This window comes from Cetorhinus maximus, chromosome 2, assembly GCF_964194155.1.
Source record: "Cetorhinus maximus chromosome 2, sCetMax3.hap1.1, whole genome shotgun sequence".
NCBI classification, from domain to species: Eukaryota; Metazoa; Chordata; class Chondrichthyes; order Lamniformes; family Cetorhinidae; genus Cetorhinus; species Cetorhinus maximus.
Genome location: NC_135880.1, coordinates 61,909,345 through 61,933,106, shown reverse-complemented (window position 1 = coordinate 61,933,106; position 23,762 = coordinate 61,909,345). Strand labels below are relative to the sequence as shown.

The 23,762-nt window shown below is 42.3% G+C and overlaps 1 protein-coding gene across 6 annotated transcripts in view; it reads left to right on the top strand.

The window, feature by feature from the left end:
- Positions 1 to 23,762, top strand: part of kiaa0825 (KIAA0825 ortholog) — a 594,535-nt gene that overhangs the window by 177,682 nt on the left and 393,091 nt on the right. For all 6 annotated transcript variants that reach the window (XM_078565259.1, XM_078565275.1, XM_078565269.1 and 3 more), the window contains exons 8-11: positions 3,878 to 4,143; positions 4,949 to 5,102; positions 12,038 to 12,228; positions 15,914 to 16,096. In XM_078565259.1, coding sequence (XP_078421385.1) covers positions 3,878 to 4,143; positions 4,949 to 5,102; positions 12,038 to 12,228; positions 15,914 to 16,096 — 794 coding nt within the window. The remainder of the gene's footprint in view (positions 1 to 3,877; positions 4,144 to 4,948; positions 5,103 to 12,037; positions 12,229 to 15,913; positions 16,097 to 23,762) is intronic.

Here is a 23,762-nt window from a genome sequence, read left to right as displayed (position 1 = left end):
CATTGTTTTATCTCCACCTTTTAGCTTATTTCGATCCCTTCCCCCTACCCCACTAGGGCCATTTGTCACTTCCTCGTCCTGCTTTCTACCCTTAATGTCACCATTAGCACATGCTTTAGCTCATATCATCACCGTCAACACCCCTTTGTCCTTTTGTCTATGACATCTTTGGCAATCTCTTCTTTGCTTCCACCTATCACTGGCCCTCTATCCAGCTCTACCCATCCCACCCCCCTCAAACAGCTTATATTTCACCTCATTTCTATTTTTCTTTAGTTCTGATGAAGAGTCATTCGGACTCAAAACATTAACTGTATTCCTCTCCACAGATGTTGTCAGACCTGCTGAGTTTTTCCAGCTATTTTTGTTTTGTTCCACCTGAGGGACACCTTGCAGGGCACATCCGAGTCGTGGCCCTTGAGCTGCAAGGCACTCAATCCAAGCAGCCAGGGCTCACCCCTTTGGCCGGCTCGGGCATCATTGACAGTTGGCACTCAGACTCTAACACCCCTGAGCCCACAGGAGCACGACCGGACCTTAACACTTCAACACACTGGTCCATGCTAACAGGGTACTCACCCTTCTCGAGCGCAGCAGGTTGTTAAACCTTTTGCAGCATTGCACCCATGTGCGCTGCACACCTTCGTGGTTGCTGACCTGCGCTGCCACCTCCTCCCAAGCTCTTTTTGTTAGGTGTGTTGGCCTCCTCTGTGGGGAGAAGGGTGCCCCCCTGGCAGCCACCGCCTCCAAGAGGACTGCGAGGCACCCATCCAAAAACTGGGGGGCTGAGTGCCCACCCGACCTGCCCTCCCATCTGGCTTATCCAGCTGCACTTGAGGCCATAACTTTGGTGTTCGCAACGCTGCAAATATGTTCCTCCCTGGCAGCCTTCAAGGAACTGCCTGCGCTATTTTTGAACCGGCTTCCGGGTCGCCATTGGACCTGACGGCCGACAGACCCCCGCCCCCGCCTGCCCCTTCTCGAACATTGGGAAGACGCGTTTCACGCTGGGCAGGCCTTAATTAGCCAGCCAGCGTAAAATCGTGGCCAGGAGCCAATTGCGGGTGGGCCTGTTTCCTGACCAGCTGCCGGCCCGCCAATCGTGCCTGTCCCCCAAGGGTAAAATTCAGGCCATAGGGATAAACCCAGAAACTAGAGGTCAGTCAGTTTAATCTTGGTGGTGGGGAAAGCTTTCAGAAATGATAATCTGTGACAAAATTTACAGTAGCTGGGACAAATATGGAATGTTAGCATGGATTTGTTAAGGGCATTTTGTGTTTCACTAATTTGCTTGAGTTTTTTGTTGAGCTAACAGAGAGGGTTGATAAGGGCAATGTGGCTGATGTGATTATGTGGGCTTCAAAAGGTATTTGATAACAGGCCACATAACAGGCTTGTCAGCAAAGTTGACGTCCAGGGAATAAAAGGGATAGTGGGAATATGGCAACAGAGATATAGGGTCTTGAACTGCGGTCAGAAAGCCTAGAGGTCCATTGTCCTTACATTTGTAGAGAGTTTAGTCGATGGCAGCTATTAAGTCCACCAGGGAAACCGCCACGAGCTATATCTCCTAGCAAATCCACGTTCAGAAGTTTCCAAATGTTGCCAATTTGTAAGTCAGGTGACTTCTACAGCCATTTTAAAGTCAGTGCCTTTGCTCGGCAAAAGTCCCTTGAAAGAGGTTTGATATATATATGTCTGACCAGCCGATGAAATTAAAGAATATTCCAGATACACACGTCACATCATCATGATAACAGAAAGTTGCCATTCAGCCTGTCGTGTTTGTGCTGGATGTTTGCAAGTGCAATTCACCTAGTTCCATTCCCTGTTGTTTCCCCATAGCCCTCCAAAAATTTTCCCTCCAGATAATTATGAAATTCTCTTTTGAAGGCTTTGAATCTGCCTCCACTAAGCTCTCAGGCACTGTATTCCACATCCTATCCACTCGCTACATAAAAAACCAAAAGAACATAGACAGATTGGTGGAATTGGTGGACAAGTGGCAATGATATTTAATGCAGAGGTGTGCAATGATACATTAGTAAGAGGAATGAAAAAAGGCAATATGAAATAAATGATACAATTCTAAAGGGTTGCAGGAGCAGAGGAAGCTGGGGGTATATGTGCGCGAACCATTGAAGATGGCTTGGCAGGTTGAGAAAGTGATTAATAAGGCACACTATGAATAGAGACGTAGGGCTAGATTTAATGCTCCCACACTCGCCAGTTGATTTGAAGGCAAGGGACCGTTAAACCTATCAGATGGCCTGCCCTCTGCCCACCTTCCAGCCCCTGCCCCATCACAATTTTACCAGTGACAGGGGTGACACTTTGCAGCCTGCCCTCTGCCCATCCTCCTACCCCTGCCCCCACCGTAAATTTACCAGCGGCAGGCTCGCCTGCCACTGGGCCAATTGAGGTCCTTAAATGGTGAATTAATGTCCACTTAAGGTTTTCACCCCACCACCACCAGAATTAAACTGGCAGAGGGAGATGCCCACACAAAGCAGTCAGCTTGGCGTGTGGAGTGCCTCCTTAACAGGCCTCTTGGATCCAACTGAGGCCCCCCGCCAAGGTGTTAATTCCCAGCTTCCCCTTCCCCTATGGTGTCTCAAATTCCAGCCCCCACCCCACTCACTGACTTCCTGTCCCTGACCAAATACTTACAAAGTTCCGAACCATCGCTGAATGCCTCCTCAATCCCCAAGTACAGTATTGGCAGTGGCCACAGTGGCACCTACTGATCCTTGAGAGCTGGTAGCCCCCTGAGTGGCTGGCAGCTCTCTGAGGCAGGACTTCCTGTCTCTGAGGGGAAGAAATCCAGCCTTTTAACCGCCATTTGGTCATTAAATGGCTGTAGGGCAGTTGTTCTTTCCCTGGGTGGGCTCCCAATAATTCAGGCCATAGAGTACAAAAATAAGGAGGTTATAAAACAGCCTGATGTGCTGTTGGTGGCTGCAGCCACAGACCTGCTGCCAGATATGCCCATGACAGACTCAACCAAGTAAGTTTCACTTGATAAGTGTGCTTGCAGTATTGTATGCTTTCCTTTGTGACCCCTATGCAATGCCTCCCAACCCTCACCCCCTCCCTCTAACCCCAGCAAACCTCTTTCCAATATTTTGAGTTGTGCCAGGGCCACTTGGCTCTAGACCCATTACCTCCTTGGTCCAAACATGCAAGGATGTGCACTGCCTCTAAAAATCCTGACAGAAGCAGACACACTTCCCTTTGCTGCTCCACAAGTACCCTTCTCGTGGACCACAACGCCACACCCGAGGCTCAGCCTCTGTGTTAATAGTGTAACTCATGAGTTTTAATGTATTGTTGTGGTCTGGCTTGTGGTGCGAATTTTAATTTGTTAACTAGTATTCAAAGACAGTTGTAGTAGACAAAGCAGTAGTAATTGATTCTGAAATATTGTTTATTACATGTAATTAGATGTAACAAATTAAGCTTTGTAACATAAAAATATATGTCCTCTAAACAAATGCACTCAAATTGATATTTAAATAGCTTTATAAAAGGGAACTCTGAATTGCAAATCATTATTGACATTTACTTTCTATTGATGTGTTCTTAAAATTCACCATTGAGCAATTTCTGAACTATTCGTATGGTAAAAGTGCATACACAGCAACGGAATACTAATTTGTGGAAATAGTTTAAATTTAGCTTTTATAAATCATCTTTTTCAAATAAGCATTTTTATTAAAATAATTTATACCAGAGTGAGTCAATCTATTTTATCACAACTCTTGTATATTACTAGACTGTACCATTTTCTTGATACAAGAATGTGTTCAAGGAGTGCATAAATAATGTTGTTATATCAGATCTCAAATAACATGTTGCTGCTTTTATTCTTCTCTAGTTTTGTTCTTACATCATGGAAGAACTTGACACGTTACTTCCATTGGCCCTGGCAAGCAGTGAGAGCTTTCTTCAGGAAATTAGAGAAAGCTTTTTGGATGGCTGTTCTAAAGTAGCTGTAGATATCCTGTCTCGACTTGAAGAGAGAAGTAAAGAGGTTCCCTCCAAGGTTCCAGTACAAAACCTGTATGTTATCCTCTCTACAGCAATATTCATCCATAATTACTTAACTGAATATAAGAATTTGCTGAAAGAGTCAAATATAAAGTAAGTCCTCTGCACTCAAGCATTTAAATTGCAAATGCAAATAAACAATTAAATAAATTTGTGTTTCATAGTTACCAAAAGGCATCTGATGATATCTGCTGGTGGTGGGTTACAGTTCACTGAGGGATTCTGAGTTGTTGTGGCAACAGGCACTTTTACATGTATGTTATAACCTGGAGCTATGGATAGTGATGGTGGAGGCTCCAACTTTCTTTCCATCACGTGGCTGACCAGGAATCTCTCCCACTCTTACTGCCTGTCATTGGCATGTGTTGGAAGATTTGCAGGTTGATACTCAACCTTCTTGGCTTCTTTATGAATTTGTGCTCCTTAAACAGCAAGTCCTGGGATGGGACTCAAACTCAGAACTCCTGGCTCAAGGCAGGGACTCTACCCACTGCATCAAAAGACCACTATTCCTGATGCTTTCTACTTAATAAGAGAAGTGTAATTAATTTTTATATATAGAGTTATTTGCCTCTGTAACTAAAACAAAATCATGGAAATAAGTTTGCAGTTTCTGTGTGCAATAATTGACACAAAATATTGAAGTAAAATATTGCAAGTTGAAAAATATTATATTATCTTGATGAGAGGAGAACTTAAATTTGTCTAGAAACATGACTTGTTTTAAACGCTTAGAAACATAGAACAGTTTACAAAAGTGATTTGAATACTAATATTAGCTCTAGGTACTGCACGGAGAGGAAATGGATGATTGATATTTAATGATCAGAACCATTTGTAGCACTGAGATTTTTGCCATCTTATGCTAAGACCTTAAATCTCTGTCATTCTTTCCAAGTAAGCCATTGTTCTTGCTGCCATGTCAGCGGTATCAGGAATTTATCAGAGCGATTCAGTTTCAAGTTTCCAATTACTGCATAAGAGTTTGTGCTACAAGCATTTTCCAGGATGCACAGAGCCACCACTGGGATGACTCCAAATCTTTTTATGAGGTGGGAGAATTAATTCAGTAGCTCTTTGTTTCTTACCTATTTTGACTACTGTGCTCTAATTGTATTTTGACTATCTGCTGAATAAGAAAATAATCAATTCTGCTTATAGATAGGTGTGTTATTTACAGCACTGCAGTGCAAAATGGTACACAATAACTTAATCCATGTTTAATGTAGCTCTAAGTAATAATGGCTGTATTTTTTTCTGGGAGAAAGTTTTAGCAGATTTGTTACCTTTTGTGTTTGAAATATCACTATCAAATGAAAACTTAATTTTGCACTTCTCTAATTCAAATATATAAATAAGTCTAGCTTTCCACTTGCAATACAGTTTACATTAGTGTGACTGTTGGTGGAGTTTAGAATATTTAAGTGGAAACATGTTCTTTTCACCCAATTGTGTACGCTAAAGTCATTACTATACAGGTGCAGATTTGGACATGATTGAAGTGAATTAAGTGGGAATGAAATTTAAAGGGATGGGACCAGTAGTAAAACTGAAGAAGTTATGTCTTGATTTCACCTTGAAGAGGTTCCTTTAATTCAGCCATAAGGAGTTTAAAAAAATTTTAGCTGCAGCTAGAATTTTGTCCAAAGCTTAACTGTATACAAATGTTGCAGTTTTCATCAATTGTCTGGAATTGTATTTTATATCAATTTCATATTTCAGTTCCAACTTTTAATGCCTTTTTTTTTCTTCACTAGTCTTGATGTGAAGGTGAATTTTTGGTTACAATATATGCTTATAACAAAAATAGTTCTTTGTAACTCCTGGCAAGGGAAACAATATAAGTTTGCAATCTAAATATCTAAATGCTTCTCTTTTGTAGATAACCTTTATATATCCAGAGGTAAAAACAAAAAGCTAAAAGCTACTGCGGATGCTGGAAATCCAAAACAAAAACAGAAACAGAATTATCTGGAAAAACTCAGCAGGTCTGCCAGCATCGGCGGAGAAGAAATCAGTTAACGTTTCGAGCCTTCATGGCCCTTCGGCAGAACTGAAGCATAGTTAGGAGAAAGGAGTCTCCTTTCTCCTAACTATGCTTCAGTTCTGCCGAAGGGCCATGAAGGCTTGAAACGTTAACTGATTTCTTCTCCGCCGATGCTGCCAGACCTGCTGAGTTTTTCCAGGTAATTCTGTTTCTGTTTTTGTTTTATATATCCAGTGTCTATTGTTTTAAGCTTCTTACCATGCTGGGCGCTGTGCTTCTCTGACAGTATCCCTCAGAAGTTTCAGATGGACTCTCAATTCAATTGGCTATAATTCCTTAAATATCTCTGGGACTTCAGAATAACTGTCTACCATAAATTAAATGATTGTCTTCCATAAAACTGAACAAATCTTGCAGTCCACAGCTTGACTTTTCCTTCAAGTATTTTCAAGTATTTGAAAAGTCTAGCTTATGAAAGGTGGAAAAGGCAAGTACATAAATAGTTCAAAGCAAAGTAGTTTTACAACAGAATGACAATAATTTCAAAAGCCTGTAGAAAGCCTCAGAAAACATCTCAACTGAATATCAACTTTTGCCATCACTAACAGAGCTGGGATCTAAGAAGAAAAAGCAGAAAAGAAAGATAAGGTAACTGAAGATGCAAGTATGGGTCTTCAAGCAATTGATTAAGTAGCCCAGCACCCAACCTTCCCTGTTTAACGGCTGTTGAAATGAAGACACATGAATGAGACATGAATGTCATATGAGCAGTATTAACATCTAAGATCCTGCATGCAAGAATAACAGAAACTGGTGTGCCAAAATAAGTTTTCAAATGAGTATCTGCCTATTTGAGGCTTTCGCCGCCACTGTTCTCATCCACTAGAAGCTCTGCTGAAGTGCTAAATTCATGGTGTTCCAGTGATGTGAGATTTCTGCCTATTTCTCACACCTGAGTGCCCAATCATATCTCTGCAAAGGAAAGCAAGGGGATAGATAATCTAGGCTGCAGTCCACCAAGCCACATTGCACAAATGTTTTCCTTTTCGTTTGTTACTACCACTCATAGAAATAACATCAGTTTGAAGTTGGACATTTTTCTAGCACCAACATTTTCCTGGATCCAGAAAGCCACAATTCACATTCCTGAAGTTTAATCCTCAGCAACATGGTTTTCTATGTGCACAACAAACTGTTAACAAAATACATAAGTCTGAAAATTATCCGGTGCAATATTATCATGTAAACCCATTACTCATTTAAGTGGTAATATTACAGAGTAATTTCCAAAGTATACTTACTACATGGACTACATCATCATTTTTATGAGTATTTATTTACAGATGTGGACATTACAAACGAGCACCTCCTAACCCCACCACTAGAGGACTATTACTATTTGCAGAAGTACGTGCAGTTAACGTCCACCACCTGCATATATTTAAACAGAATTAATATGCAAGTAACAGCAGCGTCCTCTATACTACACCTTTCGTTCAGTTTTGTGTCACTCTCAGCTAATGAACATAAGACAATTGTGCCTTAAAAAGGAACATGCTTAAACTTCTATAATTTTTAGTTCAGTTCTAAAAACAAAGCTGTGACCACGAAACTTGGCTCTATAGAACCCGATTTTTGGTGGTAGGCGTATCATTTTGCCTCCAAAATAGCATTCATGGTATGTGCGCACACTTCTAGTGGTAGATTGTGGGCACATTAGCAATAAACGTCCACATGCAGAGCAGATAGATTGTGACATCAATCAGATATAACACAGATTTGACTCTAGTGCTGCCATTTTGGAGCTCAGCGCTCCAACTGAAGCCATCTCTTAATCATGCATGGCACAACACGTGTTTAGTAGCTGGAAGGACCTAATCCCCCCTCCCCCCCAATCAGTGCTATTTAAAGCAATCACTAACTGCTTGTAGGTTAGTTGCTGATTGATTAGTCTGGCTATTGCTATGATTGTACAAATGTTTGGTACTTTCTAGAGTTTTTTTAAAGTTGCTCGTGTCTGCAGTGAGTATTGTGACAGATACTGAAGGACTTGGTCTTGCGGATCCGCAAGCCCTATTGAAAGCTGAGCTTGCCTGGGAGCAGTCTGATCTTGTAAGACAGAAGTCAGAGCTCCATTGTACCACCCAAACATTGTGTGGCTTCTGCTTATGCTGCAATGGACAATGAGACATGGGCCATCAGATGCTGCATTGTGGTTGGGTCCACAAGTGTGCTAATGGAGTTTGTCAGTGCTTCCATTGCTGGAAAAGATGGTTTTGAACCTCTACGCAAAGCCATGGGCAAAGTTGGTGCTGGAAGTGTTCCATGCTCCTTGACATTGCCAGCAGGCTTTCTGGCAGGCCTGCCAATTCACTAAGCAGTTCATTGTGCATATCCATCAGCCTTCTTCTGTAGCCAGCCCCATCGACATACTCATGTGAGCCTTCTGCAGAAGAATTTGTATGCAACCTCACCCTTCGGGGTGTTGGCGCATGTGTTGCCCATGCCCGCTACCCTGGCCGAAGCCCTCTAGTGTCTTGTATCTCACTAGGTTCTTATCCTGCCTCTAAGATATCCTCTAAATTATGCACAGTGTCAGTATCTCATGGTTACTGCAAGTATAAGATCAGATACTGGTGTTTCCTCATCACTTTCTACTTGCTGTTCCACCATTCCGCTGTTGCTGTTCCACCATTGTCTGGCCAGGTTACAATTCTTGGATGTCTGAAAGGAGAAAGACACAAAGTTAGGCTTGTGGTGTGGGGAGGAGAGAAACTAAGAGGTGATTTTTGATTGATAATTGATTTATTGGCAAATCATCATGGCGGCAGGTGCCAGACTGTGGTGACAATACGAATAAAACAAGTAAAGTAAGTAATAATTCATAACATAGACAATCATTAAAATAAAAATAAAGTATAAAATGAGAAAAGGAATGCACTATTATTGTAATTTCAGCATACAAGTAATTACAATACATTGCAAAGTGCAGGTCTCCTTAATTTGCAGAATAGAAAAGAAAGGTCTGCTACACTCTGCATTTTGTATCAAAGCCCTTAAATCATGTGTTGTCAAGTTAAGTTCATGCAATTCTTAATCATAAGAAGGCATATGGGATACTTGCCTTTATTAGCCGAGGCATAGAATATAAGAGCAGGGAGGTTATGCTGGACAAAAACAAAAGTACCTGGAAAAACTCAGCAGGTCTGACAGCATCTGCAGAGAGGAATATTTTTCCTTAGTTCCGTTGAAGAGTCATACGGACTCGAAACGTTAACTGTGTTCGTCTCCGCAGATGCCGTCAGACCTGCTGAGTTTTTCCAGGTATTTTTGTTTTTGTTTTGGATTTCCAGCATCCGCAGCTTTTTGCTTTCATCTTAGAGGTTATGCTGGAACTGTATAAAACGCTGGTTAAGCCACAGCTACAGTATTACGTGCAGTTCTGAAATCCGCATTATAGGAAGGATGTGATTGCACTAGAGAGAGTGCAGAGGAGATTTGCCAGGATGTTGCCTGGGCTGGAGAGTTTTAGTTATGAGAAGAGATTGGACGGACTGGGGTTATTTTCCCTGGAGAGGAGATTGAGGGGGGATATGATTGAGGTGTATAAAATTATGAGGGGCATAGATAGGGTAGACAGGAAGGAACTTTTCCCCTTGGTGGAGGATCAATAACTGGGGGTATAGATTTAAGGTAAGGAACAAGAGGTTTAGAGGGGATGTGAGGAAGAATTTTTTCACCCAGAGGGTGGTGGGAATCTGGAACTCACTGTCTGAAAGGGTGGTAGAGGCAGAAACCCTCATAACATTTAAGAAATATTTGGATGTGCACTTGCAATACCATGGCATACATAGCTATGGGCCTAGTGCTGGAAAATGGGATTAGAATAGTTAGGTACTTGTTTGACCGGCGCAGACTCGATGGGCTGAAGGGCCTTTTTCTGTGTTGCAGACCTCTATGACTCTATTTACACACCCTCCTTTTACCTATACATACACAGATTTATACAATACATTTATACATAGACTTTTATAAAGTAGGGGATTGGGCTGTCTCGCAGTCTATTTGTTCTACATCTTAGTCACGGAATGATGTATTTTCTCTTTAACTTTATTGCACATTTACTTTTATGGGGTTGTGACAAGATGTAATGGCAATAGGAAGTAGAATTCAAGAGTTTTCTTGCCAGGCTCAGCTAACTTTTTTCACTTTTCAGCGAGGGAACACATATTGAATTGTTTGACTGTGCCAGAGTAGTTTTGTCATGCATTATCTAGGATCAATTTCAGTGCTCGTTTCTGAATGCTTTCAACCTGTTCACATGCATTCTGAGACCATCCTCAGTTTATCAATCAGTTGAGATGAGGGAGAAGTGGGATGTGAAAAGGTGCCATCATCTTTTATTGTTTCATCCCTGTTTCTGGCCATAGTCTCAACAATGGCTACTCTATTGATGGCGAGCAATGTCTCCTCCATGGGGAGAAGAACATGCAGATGTGCCCATTCCCCCGTCAGTTAGCACCTGATCCACCGGTTGGTCATCACCTTGTCTTGCAGGAGAGGGAAGTGTATCAGTGATTGTGTGCAATATATTTGGATGCTGTGACTGTCATGGTTGAATAGTTGACAGATGCACAAGCTGTAACATGTGGGTGTGAGGCTTTCAGCAGTGCTAAATGTGTGCGGGTGAGTTAAAACCATGTCTATTAGCTATGACTTGTGAATGATAGAGGCTGTTGGTAGGTTAGTGACAGAGGTGTGGTGTGTTGAGCAGTGTGTAAGCCCAATGGCACAGTTGGTGATGCATTTATTGATCACTCTTGTGAGGCAATTAAAGTTTTTGCAGTACTGCATTCAGACCCTTGGGGCTTGACTCCTGACATTGACTTCATGGCTATCTGGTCTCACTGTCTTCTAAGAGTTTGTCTGGGGGGTTTCCTGGCCTCCTGCCAATAAAGCTTGTCTCTCCTCTTCTACTCCTTGACCACTGTCTCCAGTGCAGCATTTGAAAATCTTAGATTTCGCTCTCTCCCATGTTGAGCTTTTTTTCTGTCTTTCCCAGGTTGGAATCTGTTGAGAATGACTGCCAGCACCTGCTCCAGTCACGGTGCACTACCCTATAGAGACTGGTTCTAAGTAGTGCAGGCTAGCTTTAACTGGTAGTGACCTCTCACAATTTTGAACCCCTGCTGCGGTGCAGAGCCATTCAACCGTGCTTTTAGAGCTGGCATAATGCTGCGATAATGTTAATTAATTAACAAACAGTACAGAGTTGATATACTGCCTGCATTGGAAGCAACGGTCGAGGATTAATCCTGCATCACTATCCCAGCGGTTGTTTTTGGGTGCGATTGAATTTAGCACCCACCCTCTCCCCACTTCTTTTTAGCTATTGTCCTGGAAATTTATGTAACATTAAAGGAGCTAAGGTGCTAAGTCATTTTGGGCAGAATTTTTGCTAACCTGATGCACAGGGAACGGGTCAGTCAGAAAGTCATGGGGAAATCACAATTCAAGATTCCACCACACAGTGCGGAGGAAAGAGGTTTGATGGCGGAGGGGGAGGAGAGGGCATTGATCCGAGGAGGAGTGGAGCGTATGGTCAATCCGCAGTCTGTCGATCCTTGAAGGATATCAGGTGGGAAAGTTGGAGGCCTCATGGTGGGGAATTCAGAGGCTGGGAAAGTGGAATTAGAGGCCTCCCTGTGTGAGGGGCGGTGGATTTGCGGATCAAAGTCTTGGTGGGGATGGGAGACTGTTCAGAGGCTTTGTATTGGGATCAGAGGCCTTGGTGGGGGAAGGTCATTGACAGGGATGGATGTGCTTCACAGGCAGGCACCTGGATCTGTCTGTATATTGTTTCTTTCTCTCAGTCCTCTGGTCCAGAAACTACCCACGGTTTCAGTTATTTCATTTTCGCATTGAGTCATTTACAGATTTATTAAAAATAAAAAATTAACTAATAGCTTAATCTCTATTGTTCACTGATTCATTTCACAGGGAGAGAGATGCTCTTTTTCCATTCAAATGTGGCATTACTATTGCTGTGCACTTCGTTATGATCTTTGGACTGTGCTGCCCTCTAGATTAGCCCAGGAACTTCTAGCTGAGGTGTTGAGTGAATCCTTAACCATTCTGGCCTGCAGATACTCTCAGTCTTGTCCTACGTATAACAGAACTTCACAGATAAGGTAGGCTTAATTAAGTATTATGAAAAATAAGTTTGTATGAAATAACTTTGAAATACATTATCCATTTTTATAAAAAAAACATTAGAATGTGCAGGGTTGGAAAAGGTGATTTCAGTTCATCTGGTCTATCCCAAACTTAAAAATATACTAGCCTGTACTCAATCTCTTAGATTTCTCAATTGCTTTATTCAGTAAAAATCTATTTAGCATTATACTGAATTTGTCAGTACTGTCTCATCTCTCCATATATAAGATGCAGACATCTGAGTTATAAGTTTAGTGCCTTCCTCTGTGCCTTCTCCAGAACCAGGATGTCATTAGTATAGTGAATAAAATTGTACATGATGCAACGGATGGGAATTAAGCATTTATTCTGTGCAATTTCATTATTACTTGCTGGGACTTATGTTCTTTCCCTGAGGCTTTACACCATTTTATGCTGCCTTTGCTGCTGTTACTGATGTTATCATTGAGCTATCCACCAGTACCCTTTGATCCCTCAGCTGTATTGTGTCCTGTAGCCTACACAATTCTCCCATTTTTTATCCCATTTCCTCAGTCTCAACACCAAATTAAGCTATTACGACCAACTCCCATTTCATCCAGGTACCTCTACATTTGATCTCTTTGCTCCCGTTACTTCCAGCCACAACCCATTCCCCTATTTCATATTATGAACAAGTTTTGTTTTTCATTTTCATTACTTCCTCTTCAGACTGACCTCTGACGTTTAGCCAATTACAAATCTCAGTTCCAGGCTCGAGGAGCTATATGGTCTTACCCCTTCTCTAATTTGTAATATTCTTACATTCTTAACTGCTCCACCTCTCCGCTTTGTTCATTCTCTCATCTCCTTTCAGACTGTCTTCAGAACCCAGCATTTCGATCAATTTCTGCTCAATGCTAGGACATGTGCTAAAAGATGGAAATAGATTACTCGAGTGGAAAATCAGCACTGAGATAGTGTAGATGCAGCATGTGTAAGATGCCCAAGTTGGAACAGATGGATGTCATGGGCTGTCAAATGAGGTTGATTTCATAAACCAATTAATCTGGGTAGTATCCCCATCCATCCCACTGAAATTAGCTAATTTTCTTTATCTTTATCTTTGACTTTACCTGCTTTCATTGTGAGGGTAATTATGTTATTTCCCAAGTATTTCCATCTTCAGACCACTTATTTGTTACCAAGAATCAGATCTAATACCCCATCTTTCCTTGCTGAAGATGTAATGTTCTCATTAATGAAGCAGTCCTGTGCACATTTTAGAAATCCCTCTCTTTTTGACTAATGATATTTGCCTTGTCCAAATCTAATTTCAGATAGTTGAAGTTCCCATTATTGCAATTCTGTTGCTATTCCATACCTTGCTGAATTGAACACAAATTGCATCCTTGTTTTTCAAAAAATTAATTCTGGGGATGTGGTTGTTGTTGGCAAGGCCTTGTTGCCCATGAAAAGGTGATGGTGGACCTTCCTCTTTTACCACTGCAGCCTGTTTTCTAGAAGGTGTCCCCAGGATGCTATTAGTAGAGATTTCCACAATTTTGATCCAGCAAAGATGAAAGAACAGTAATATATGTCAATTCAGCATGGTGTTCACATGCACCTGATACCCTTGTTTTTCCAAGTGACAGAGGTGTCTGGATTTTCAGCTGATGAAAAAGCTTTGGCAAAGTTACAGCAAATCACTCTATGGATAGTATACGTTACCATGGTATATCAGTGGTAAAGGGAGTGGATGTTTAGTGGTTGAGAAGTTGATCAAATGGGCTGCTTTGTCCCGGATGGTGTGAAGCTTCTTGAGTGTTATTACAGCTACATCCAACAAAGTGAATAGAGAGTATTTTATCACACACCTGATGTGTCCCCTAGATGGTGTAGAGGAAGTCAGGAGGTAAGCCACTCACAACAAAACGCCCTGTCTCCGACCTGTCCTAGCGGCCAAGGCATTTACGTGGCTGGTCGTTTTGAATTTCTGGTCAATGATAACCCCCTGAAGATATTGATGGCAAGGGGCTTGGAGATGGCAATGCCATGGAGAAGTGGTTACACTCTGTTGTCAGAGGTAGTCATTGCCTGGTACTTGTGCGCACAAACCTTTATGCCAGTAATCAGTCCATGCCTGGATGTTGCACAGGTCTTGCTGCATGCTGAAATGATTGGCTTCCAACAAACATTGCCAGGTAAGACTTCAGCCACCACATATTTTTTCTCCTAATCTCTATTGATTTAGTTTTACTCGGGCTCCTTAGTGCCACACTTCATTGAATGCTGCCTTAATGTCAAGGGACAGACATTCTAACCACACCTCTTGAATTTTGGTTTTGTGCCTATATTTGGATCAAGGATGTATTAAGGTTTTGAGCAGTTCTGATGAGGCCCAAACCAAGCATCGTTGAGGAGGTTATTGGTGCGTTTCTTTCCCACCATTTGGTGGATTATCATGTGCTTCCAATATGCTAGGGAATCTTTTAATATTTTTTAGCTCAGACTCTGTCAGAACATCAGTATCAATAAAAGCTTTCTTGGTTAAAATCGTATCCTTAATTAATAATTCTTATGCGTATCACTGTCTATTCTACCTGTTAGCTAACATCCTTCGTCTGTTCCATACCTCTGTATCCTTTCTAAATCAACTTTAGTTTTCTTCTATTTTTGATCCGCTCTGTTTGGTCTCACCTTTTACGATTTGAAACCCTCCCCAATGGCCATGTTTACATTTTCTGCAAGAACATTGCACAGTTTGATTTAGTGGAAGCAATGCTTGGTTCTCTCTCTTCTACACCAGAATTCTTCCCAAAACCCCCAGAATCTGAAAGCCTCCTTTTTACATTACTCTAACATATCTGATCTGTTTCTTTTGTTTCTTTTTAGAATGGCAAGTTGTAATAACTGGCTTACCTCAGGAATCTGTTTTTGGACTTCTCTGTATACATAAATGATTTAAACATATCATTAGATAATAAAGCTTGTTGATAATGCCAAATTATAGGACATGGTAAATTGTTAGGAAGAACACAGAAGAGTTAAGAAGGTTTGAGAAGTGAACAGATATGTGCTAATGCGTTTCATTGTATGTAAGTGTGAGGACTTGCATTTATAAAATGCTTTGCATGACCCACTGGATGTCTAAAAACGTTTTACAGTCAATGAAGTACTTTTGAAATGCAGTCACTGGTGTAATGTAGGAAATGGGGCAGCTAATTTATGTATAGTGAGCTCACTTAAAGAGCAATTTTTTAATGAGATAATCTGTTTTTTTTATGTTGATAAATGTTGAGGGATGAATATTGGCCAGGAAACCAGGCTTAACTCCCTTGCTCTTCTTTGACAGAGGGCCTTAGGACCTTTTACATCCACCCAAGCAGGCAGATGGGTCCTCTGTTTAACATCCAATCCTAAAAATAATACAGACAGTGAAAAGTTTAATATTTGTACACTTTTTTTATTTGGTGTTATCAAATGTTTAAATACTGAATTGTAGCTGAAGCACTCATTACTTTTTGGCTAACAGTATATATGAATGCATCAAATGCTGATTAGATGATGATTTTTTTTTAAGAAAGCAATATTTTAACAGTTTTTTTGGAAGGTAGCATCTTCTGGATGTGATAATGTATTAAGTAGATGTTGAAATATTTTAACATGCTATCAATTTAGTATGTGTACATTCATCAACAGAATTGACATCACTGCCATACTTGTGTGCACCGAAAATCTTTTATGGTCAGTTTGCCGTTCAGCTCAAGAATTACTTCAGCCTTCAGAGGATCTGTCTCGCTGGATCTTCATTATTCATAACCACTGCAATGCACTTCTTAGTGCTCTTGCTATTTTAACATCACCTCTAGACAAACTATATGAGTAAGTGTATTAAAATACATTTATTAGTAAATGCAAAAATTGTCAGTTAAATGAAAAACTGACTATTCCATAAAAGTACATTATGATTAACTGTGTGACCTGTGGAATTTCTAATGAGTATTCAGAACTTGGGAGTGCAATTGTGATGTTCAGAGTGGTCATAGTCAGAGATAGTGAGCAGAGCACAGCTTGGGTGAAGTGTAATTCAGAATTTAGAATTTGAATCACTGGATTTCAAGAAAATTAGGGCCAGGATTTAATGGCCCCACTGTGGTGTATCTCCACACCCCCCCAACCCCGCCGGCAGATGCAGTGAGCCATTTAAACCTCCATTCAGTTCTATGGGACCATAATATCCCACCAGGCAGGAGGGGCTGTAAAATCCTGGCCAAGGAGTTAGCCTGCTTAAAATCATCCAGAGTGCAACATCCTGTGGAATTGTGGCAATAGTTGTGCTAAGAGAATTTTTCCCTCAGATATCATTTCCAATTAGGACCTTGTATGTGGAAGGAAAATAATGGTTTTCTAAACAGAATTGAAATATTTGTTGAAACTCCAGAACCTTTCATGATTGAGAAAAACTGTCCATTCACAGACTGTACAATGATTTCTTGTTTTTAAGCTCAATCCTATCTGTCCAGTATTATATTAGACTGAGGAGAAAATGGCTGATCCTGTCTGCTACACATTAGTGACATATGAATTTTGAGAGATGTAGTTTATCAGTGTAACATGCGCAAAGGGATGTTGGTAAATTCTTGGTTGATCCTTTTAATTCGGGAAAGCGTGGATAAATGACAGAAACTGCAGAATTCAGCAGAACTGAAGCCCTACATTTCGTAGCGACAGAAGACCTTTGCAGATGAAACTTATTGAAGCTGTTTCTACCATACAGTGGCAGATCATTTGGGTAATTTTAGTTGGTTATGTTCAGAATTAATTATTTTCCTGTATTATTTATATGCTATATATTTCACTGGACTAGATGGTGTCTGAAAATTGCATTAGATGGTGACTGAAAATTGTTTTGAAAAGTAAATTGCATTGTATTACAGGTTAATTGCATGGCAGCTGCTGCTACCAAATTAATAGAATTCTGACATCTGCAGCCTCCTGGAACAAGTCCTCCTTCCCAGTGGAGTAGGTGGGCAGTGGCTCATAAGGTGCCTGTCACTGGTGGGCCACCGCCCTCCTCTGGTCTCTACCTTTAGCTAAGGTTGTGCACTCTCTTCTGCAAAGAGAGAAAGCAGACAGGTGTGAGTGTTTGTAATGGCTTGTCTGGAGAGGAGGGAAGAACAGCATTTGTGGAGGGTGAATGTTATGGGTGTGAGAGGGTAATAGGATGAGAGTGAGTGTGAATATTGGCTGCTTGGGGATGTGGGGGGATGGCACTGTGAGGTGCTTGCAGAGGGAGGAATAAGTGCAGCATTTAATTTAATTTATTCATTGGCAGGGGTATTGAGTATAAAAGCTGGGAAGTCATGCTGTAGCTGTACAGAACCTTGGTTAGGCCACACTTGGAATATAGCGTGCAATTCTGGTCGCCACATTACCAGAAGGATATGGAGGTGTTGGAGAGGGTGCAGAGGAGGTTTACCAGGATGCTGCCTGGTCTGGAGGTTATTAGCTATGAGGAGAGGTTGGAGAAACTCGGCTTGTTCTCACTAGAGCGACGGAGATTGAGGGGCGACTTGATAGAAGTTTACAAAATTATGAGTGGCATGGACAGAGGAGATAGAAGCTTTTTCCCAGGGTGGAAGAGTCAATTACATGGGGACATAGATTTAAGGTGAGAGGAGAAAACTATAGAGGAGATGTGCGGGGCAAGTTTTTTTATGCAGAGGGTAGTGAGTGTTTGGAATTCGCTGCCAGAGGAGATGGTGGAAGCAGGTATGATAGTGGTGTTTAAGAGGCAGCTTGACAAATACATGAATAGGATGGGAATAGAGGGATACGGACCCCGGAAGTGCAAAATGTTTTAGTTGACGGGCAATATGATTGGCGCAGGCTTGGAGGGCCGAAGGGCCTGTTCCTGTGCTGTATTTTTCTTTGTTCTTTGTTCAAGCATATAGTCCTGAGGAGAGCTGTGCTGCAGAATGTTGTGAAAGTAAGAGAATGAAGCTTAGCACCGGAAGGTGTTATGCCATTCACCTATAGTGCCCCCTGAGGTCCTATAGAATCATAGAATATTTATAGCACAGAATGAGGCCATTTGGCAAGAGCAACTCAGCTAGTTCCATGTCCTTGCCTTTTCCCGTAGCCCTGCAAATTTTGTCTTTTTGGGTATGTCACGACCATGTTATAGGCGTTTCCTTAAAGTGGTCCTTGAGCTAAGAATTTGTGTGTGTTTATGTAGTCCCTTCTAATTTATGAGTGATTCAATTAAAAATAATCCAGCAGACATCCTTCAGTCTTAAATAAGGTAAAGGTTAGTTGATTACAAAAACCACTGCTGAAATTACTTAGGTAAAAGTGATAAATTTATTAACTAAAATACAGATACAAAGATTAAAAGTGGATAAAAATAATAGGATACGTAAAGATGGGAGTTCAAATCAGTCTTTGAGATATCATTGCAGGCCTGCTGCTTGAATTTCTTCTTCCTGAAGTGAAGGGGTTGAAACTTAGGTTTGGTTTAATGGTTGCAATGGCTTCTGCAGTTGACTATTTGGAGGTTTGCCTTTTCAGGTGGACTCAACAGGGAAGGAGAGAAGATTTCCTATCCCTCAGTAATTCTGCAGTTATGGCACTTGCAGATTGCTTGAACTCTTTCGGCAGAACAGCGCTCGATCTCTTAATCCCTTCCTCTTTGTCATCCTTTGGCCAAGAACCCTGTCTGACGATGTTTCTCAGAGTTTGTCCCAAGGCTTTGCACCAAAATACCATTCCAAACATAAAATGGCTGCTGTGATAATTTTTATGAAGCATTGTTCCATCAGGCAAAGAAGTTAGTTATGTTGAGGCCCCTTGATGGCCTTTCCTGTTTCCTGTTCCCTTAGAAGTAAAAAGGTTTTATCACACCTTTTGGAATTCAGTGAACATCCCGGAGGGATCTTTGCATTTTTATTGACTCTCTGTAGTCAGTTCCAGAGATAGGTATCTGACGAGGTTTGAATAAACATCGGAGGGTGCCATGTTGCCTGGCCATATTTTGAAAAAGGCTTTTACAGTCAATGTAAAGGTTTGAAAACAGAAATGTGCCTTTGAAACAGTTGTCCTTAAAATCTGTAACATCATAATTACACGTTCGTGACTGGGTGCTTGTCCAATTCCCTTTTGAAAACTATGATTAAATCTGCCTCCGCCACATTCTCAGGTAATGCATTCCAGATCCTAACCATTTGTTGCATAAGAAATATTTTCCCCATGTCAGCATTTGTTCTTTTGATAATCACCTTGAATAGAATTATTACAACTCAGAAGGAGGCCATTTGGTCCATTTTGCCTGCACTGGCTCCCTGAATGAGCAATTCACTTAGTGCCATTCTCCCCATAACCCTACACACCCTTCCTTTTCAGATTACAGTCGAATTTCCTTTTGAATGCTTCAGTTGAACCTGCTTTCACCACATTCTAAATCTGTGTATTCCAGATCTTAACCACTTGCTGCGTGAAAAAGTTTTTTCTCATGTAGCTTTTGCTTCTTTTACCAATTGACCATATTATGATAGAATTTACCCTGCAATTTCAGAGGAAAAAGCTGGAATCAGATGTAACGGTATTACAGTTGAATAAAGGCAACTACAGAGGCATGAGGGAGGAGCTGGCCAGAATTGACTGGGAGATGAGCCTAGCAGGAAAGACAGTGGAACAGCAATGGCAGGAGTTTTTGGGAGTAATTTGGGAGACACAGCAAAAATTCATCCCTAGAGGAAAAAAAGCATACGAAAAGGAGGATGAGGCAACCATAGCTGACAAGGGAAGTCAGGGACAGCATAAAAGCTAAAGAGAAAGCATACAATGCGGCGAAGAGCAGTGGGAAATCAGGGGATTGGGAAGCCTACAAAGACCAACAGAGGACAACTAAAAAAGAAATAAGGAGGGAGAAGATTAAATATGAGGGTAAACTAGCCAGTAATATAAAAGAAGATTGCAAGAGTTTTTTTAGATATATAAAGGGTAAGAGAGAGGCAAAAGTGGACATTGGGCCGCTGGAAAATGACGCTGGAGGAGTAGTAGTGGGGAACAAAGAAATGGCGGAGGAACTGAATAGGTACTTTGCGTCAGTCTTCACAGTGGAAGACACGAGTGACATCCCCAAAGTTCAAGAGAGTCGGGGGGGCAGAGGTGAGTATGGTGGCCGTTACCAAGGAGAAGGTGCTAGGAAAACTGAAAGGTCTGAAGGTGGATAAATCACCTGGACCAAATGGATTACACCCCAGAGTTCTGAAGGAGATAGCTGAAGAGATAGTGGAGGCGTTAGTGGTGATCTTTCAGCAATCACTGGAGTCAGGGAGCGTCCCAGAGGACTGTAAAATCGCTAATGTAACCCCCCTGTTTAAGAAGGGAGTGAGGCAAAAGACGGGAAATTACAGGCCGATTAACCTGACCTCGGTCGTTGGTAAGATTTTAGAGTCCATTATTAAGGATGAAATTTCAGAATACTTGGAAGTGCATGGTAAAATCGGGCAAAGTCAGCATGGTTTCATCAAGGGGAGGTCATGCCTGACAAATCTGTTAGAATTCTTTGAGGAGGTAATGAGTAGGTTAGACAAAGGAGAGCCAATGGATGTTATCTACTTTGACAAGGTGCCGCACAGGAGGCTGCTCAGTAAGTTAAGAGCCCATGGTGTTAGAGGCAAGGTACAAGCATGGATAGAAGATTGGCTGTCTGGCAGGAGGCAGAGAGTGGGGATAAGGGGGTCCTTCTCAGGATGGCGGCCGGTGACTAGTGGAGTTCCGCAGGGGTCAGTGTTGGGACCACAACTTTTCACTTTATACATTAATAATCTAGATGAAGGAACTGAGGGCATCCTGGCTAAGTTTGCAGATGATACAAAGATAGATGGAGGGACAGGTAGTATTGAGGAGGCGGGGAGGCTGCAGAAGGATTTGGACAGGTTAGGAGAATGGGCAAAGAAATGGCAGATGGAATACAACATGGGGAAGTGTGAGGTCATGCACTTTGGTAGGAAGAATAGAGGCATAGACGATTTTCTAAATGGCGGGAGAATTCAGAAATCTGGATTACAAAGGGACTTGGGAGACCTAGTCCAGGATTCTCTTAAGGTTAACTTGCAAGTTGAGTCGGTAGTTAGGAAGGCAAATGCAATGTTGGCATTTATTTTGAGAGGACTAGAATATAAAAGCAGGGATGTGCTGCTGAGGCTTTATAAGGCTCTGGTCAGACCACATTTAGAATATTGTGAGCAATTTTGGGCCCCATATCTCAGAAAGGATGTGCTGGCCCTGGAGAGGGTCCAGAGGAGGTTCATGAGAACGATCCCAGGAATGAAAGGCTTAACATATGAGGAATGTTTGAGGACTCTGGGTCTATACTCGAAGGAGTTTAGAAGGATGAGGGGGGATCTGATTGAAACTTACAGAATACTGAAAGGCCTGGATAGAGTGGACGTGGGGAAGATGTTTCCATTAGTAGGAGAGACTAGGACCCGAGGGCACAGCCTCAGAGTAAAGGGAAGACCTTTTAGAACAGAGATGTGGAGAAACTTCTTTAGCCAGAGAGTGGTGAATCTATGGAATTCATTGCCACAGAAGGCTGTGGAGGCCAGGCCATTGAGTGTATTTAAGAGCGAGATAGATAGGTTCTTGATTGGTAAGGGGATCAAAGGTTACGGGGAGAAGGTGGGAGAATGGGGTTGGGAAACTTATCAGCCATGATTGAATGGCGGAGCAGACTTGATGGGCCGAATGGCCTAATTTCTGCTCCTATGTCTTATGGTCTTACTTTAAATCTGTGCCTTCTCATTCTCGATCCTTTCAGGAGTGGGAACAGTTTCTCCCTCTCTACTCTGTCCAGACCCGAGATGATTTTAAATATCTCCATCAAATCTCATCACAGCTTTCTCTTCTCCAAGGAAAATAGCCCCAGCTTCTCCAACCTATGTAATTGAAATTCCTCATTCCTGGAATGATTTTCGAGAATCTTTTCTGCACTCGCTCCAGTGCCTTCACACCCTTTCTGAAACGGCACCCAGAACTGGATGCAATGCTCTAAAGTAGTGTCTTACATAAGTTCAACATAACCTCCTTGCTCTCGCACTCTATACTCATATTAATAAAGCCGAGGATACTGTATACCAGGGATGTCCAACCAGTGGCCCGCGGCTGGATTGTGGCCCCCAAAGCCAGTTTTCAAAATGACAGTTAAGTAGAGTGGAAGATTCTACAAGGAGCTGCTCCTCCAGTAACAGACCATTTCTCTCCCATGTTTGCTGCTGATAGGCTTACCGGTGGGAGAGAAACAGCCTGTGTTTGGAGGAGCAGCAAATGCCAATGGCGGTGAGTCTGCTTGGGAGAAAGAAGTTTTCCTTCAAAGGGAGGGGAGGGAGGGGTCGTGGCAAGGGACCAGATTGCCTGGGTCTGGGGGTGGGGAACAGAGCGCCGGGGCCTAGGGGCAGGGAACAGAGTGCTGGGGCCCGGTGAGGGTGGGACCAGAATGCCTGGGCCCGGAGGCGGACCATAGTGCCGGGTGTCGGGGGGTTGGTCGAGGGTGCTGGAGCTCTGCGGGGGAGGGGAGGGGGGTAACGAGAAGATTTTTTAATTCATTCATGTGATGTGGGCATTGCTGGCTAGGACAGTATTTACTGGCCACCCCTGATTGCCCTTGAGAAGGTGGTGGTGAGCTGTATTCTTAAACTGCTGCAGTTCATGTGATATAGGTACACCCACAGTGCTTTTAGGGAGGGAATTCCAGGATTTTGACCCAGTGACAGTGAAGAAACGACGATATTTTTCCAAGTTAGGATGGTGCATGGCGTGGAGGGGAATTTACAGGTGGTGGTGTTCCCACGCACCTGTTGCCCTTGTCCTTCTATTTGGCCGCAGCCGTGGATTTGAAAAATGCTGTCGAAAGAGCCTTGGTGAGTTCCTGCAGTGCATCTTATAGATAGTACACACTGCTGACACTATGCATCGCTGGTGGAGGGAATGAATGGTTGTGGATGGGGTGCCAGTCAAGCGGGCTGCTTTGTCCTGGATGGTGTCAAACTTCTGGAGTTTGGTTGGAGCTGCACTCATCCAGGCAAGTGGAGTATTGCATCACACTCCTGACTTATGCCTTGTAGACGGTGGACAGGCTTTGAGGAGTCAGGAGGTGAGTTACTCACTGCAGGACACCTAGCCTCTGACCTGCTCTTGTAGCCACAGTATTTATATGGCTAGTCCAGTTCAGCTTCTGGTCAATGGTAACCCCCAGGATGTTGATAGTGGGGGAATCAATGATGGTAATGCCATTGAACATCAAAGGGCAATGGTTAGTTTCTCTCTTGTTGGAGATTCTCTCTTGTTGCCTGGCACTTGTGTGGAAACAAGGTCAAGTCAGCAAAGCCACAGTTGAAAAGGAAACAGGACAACTCCTTTCAGCTAACCTGCAGAACTAAGAATGTCCAAACCAGCTCCTCAACTCCCAAAATCATCTCTACCGGAATCATCCAACTTAATGGCCGCGACATTTCATCATCTACTCCTCACAGACCAGCCAAAG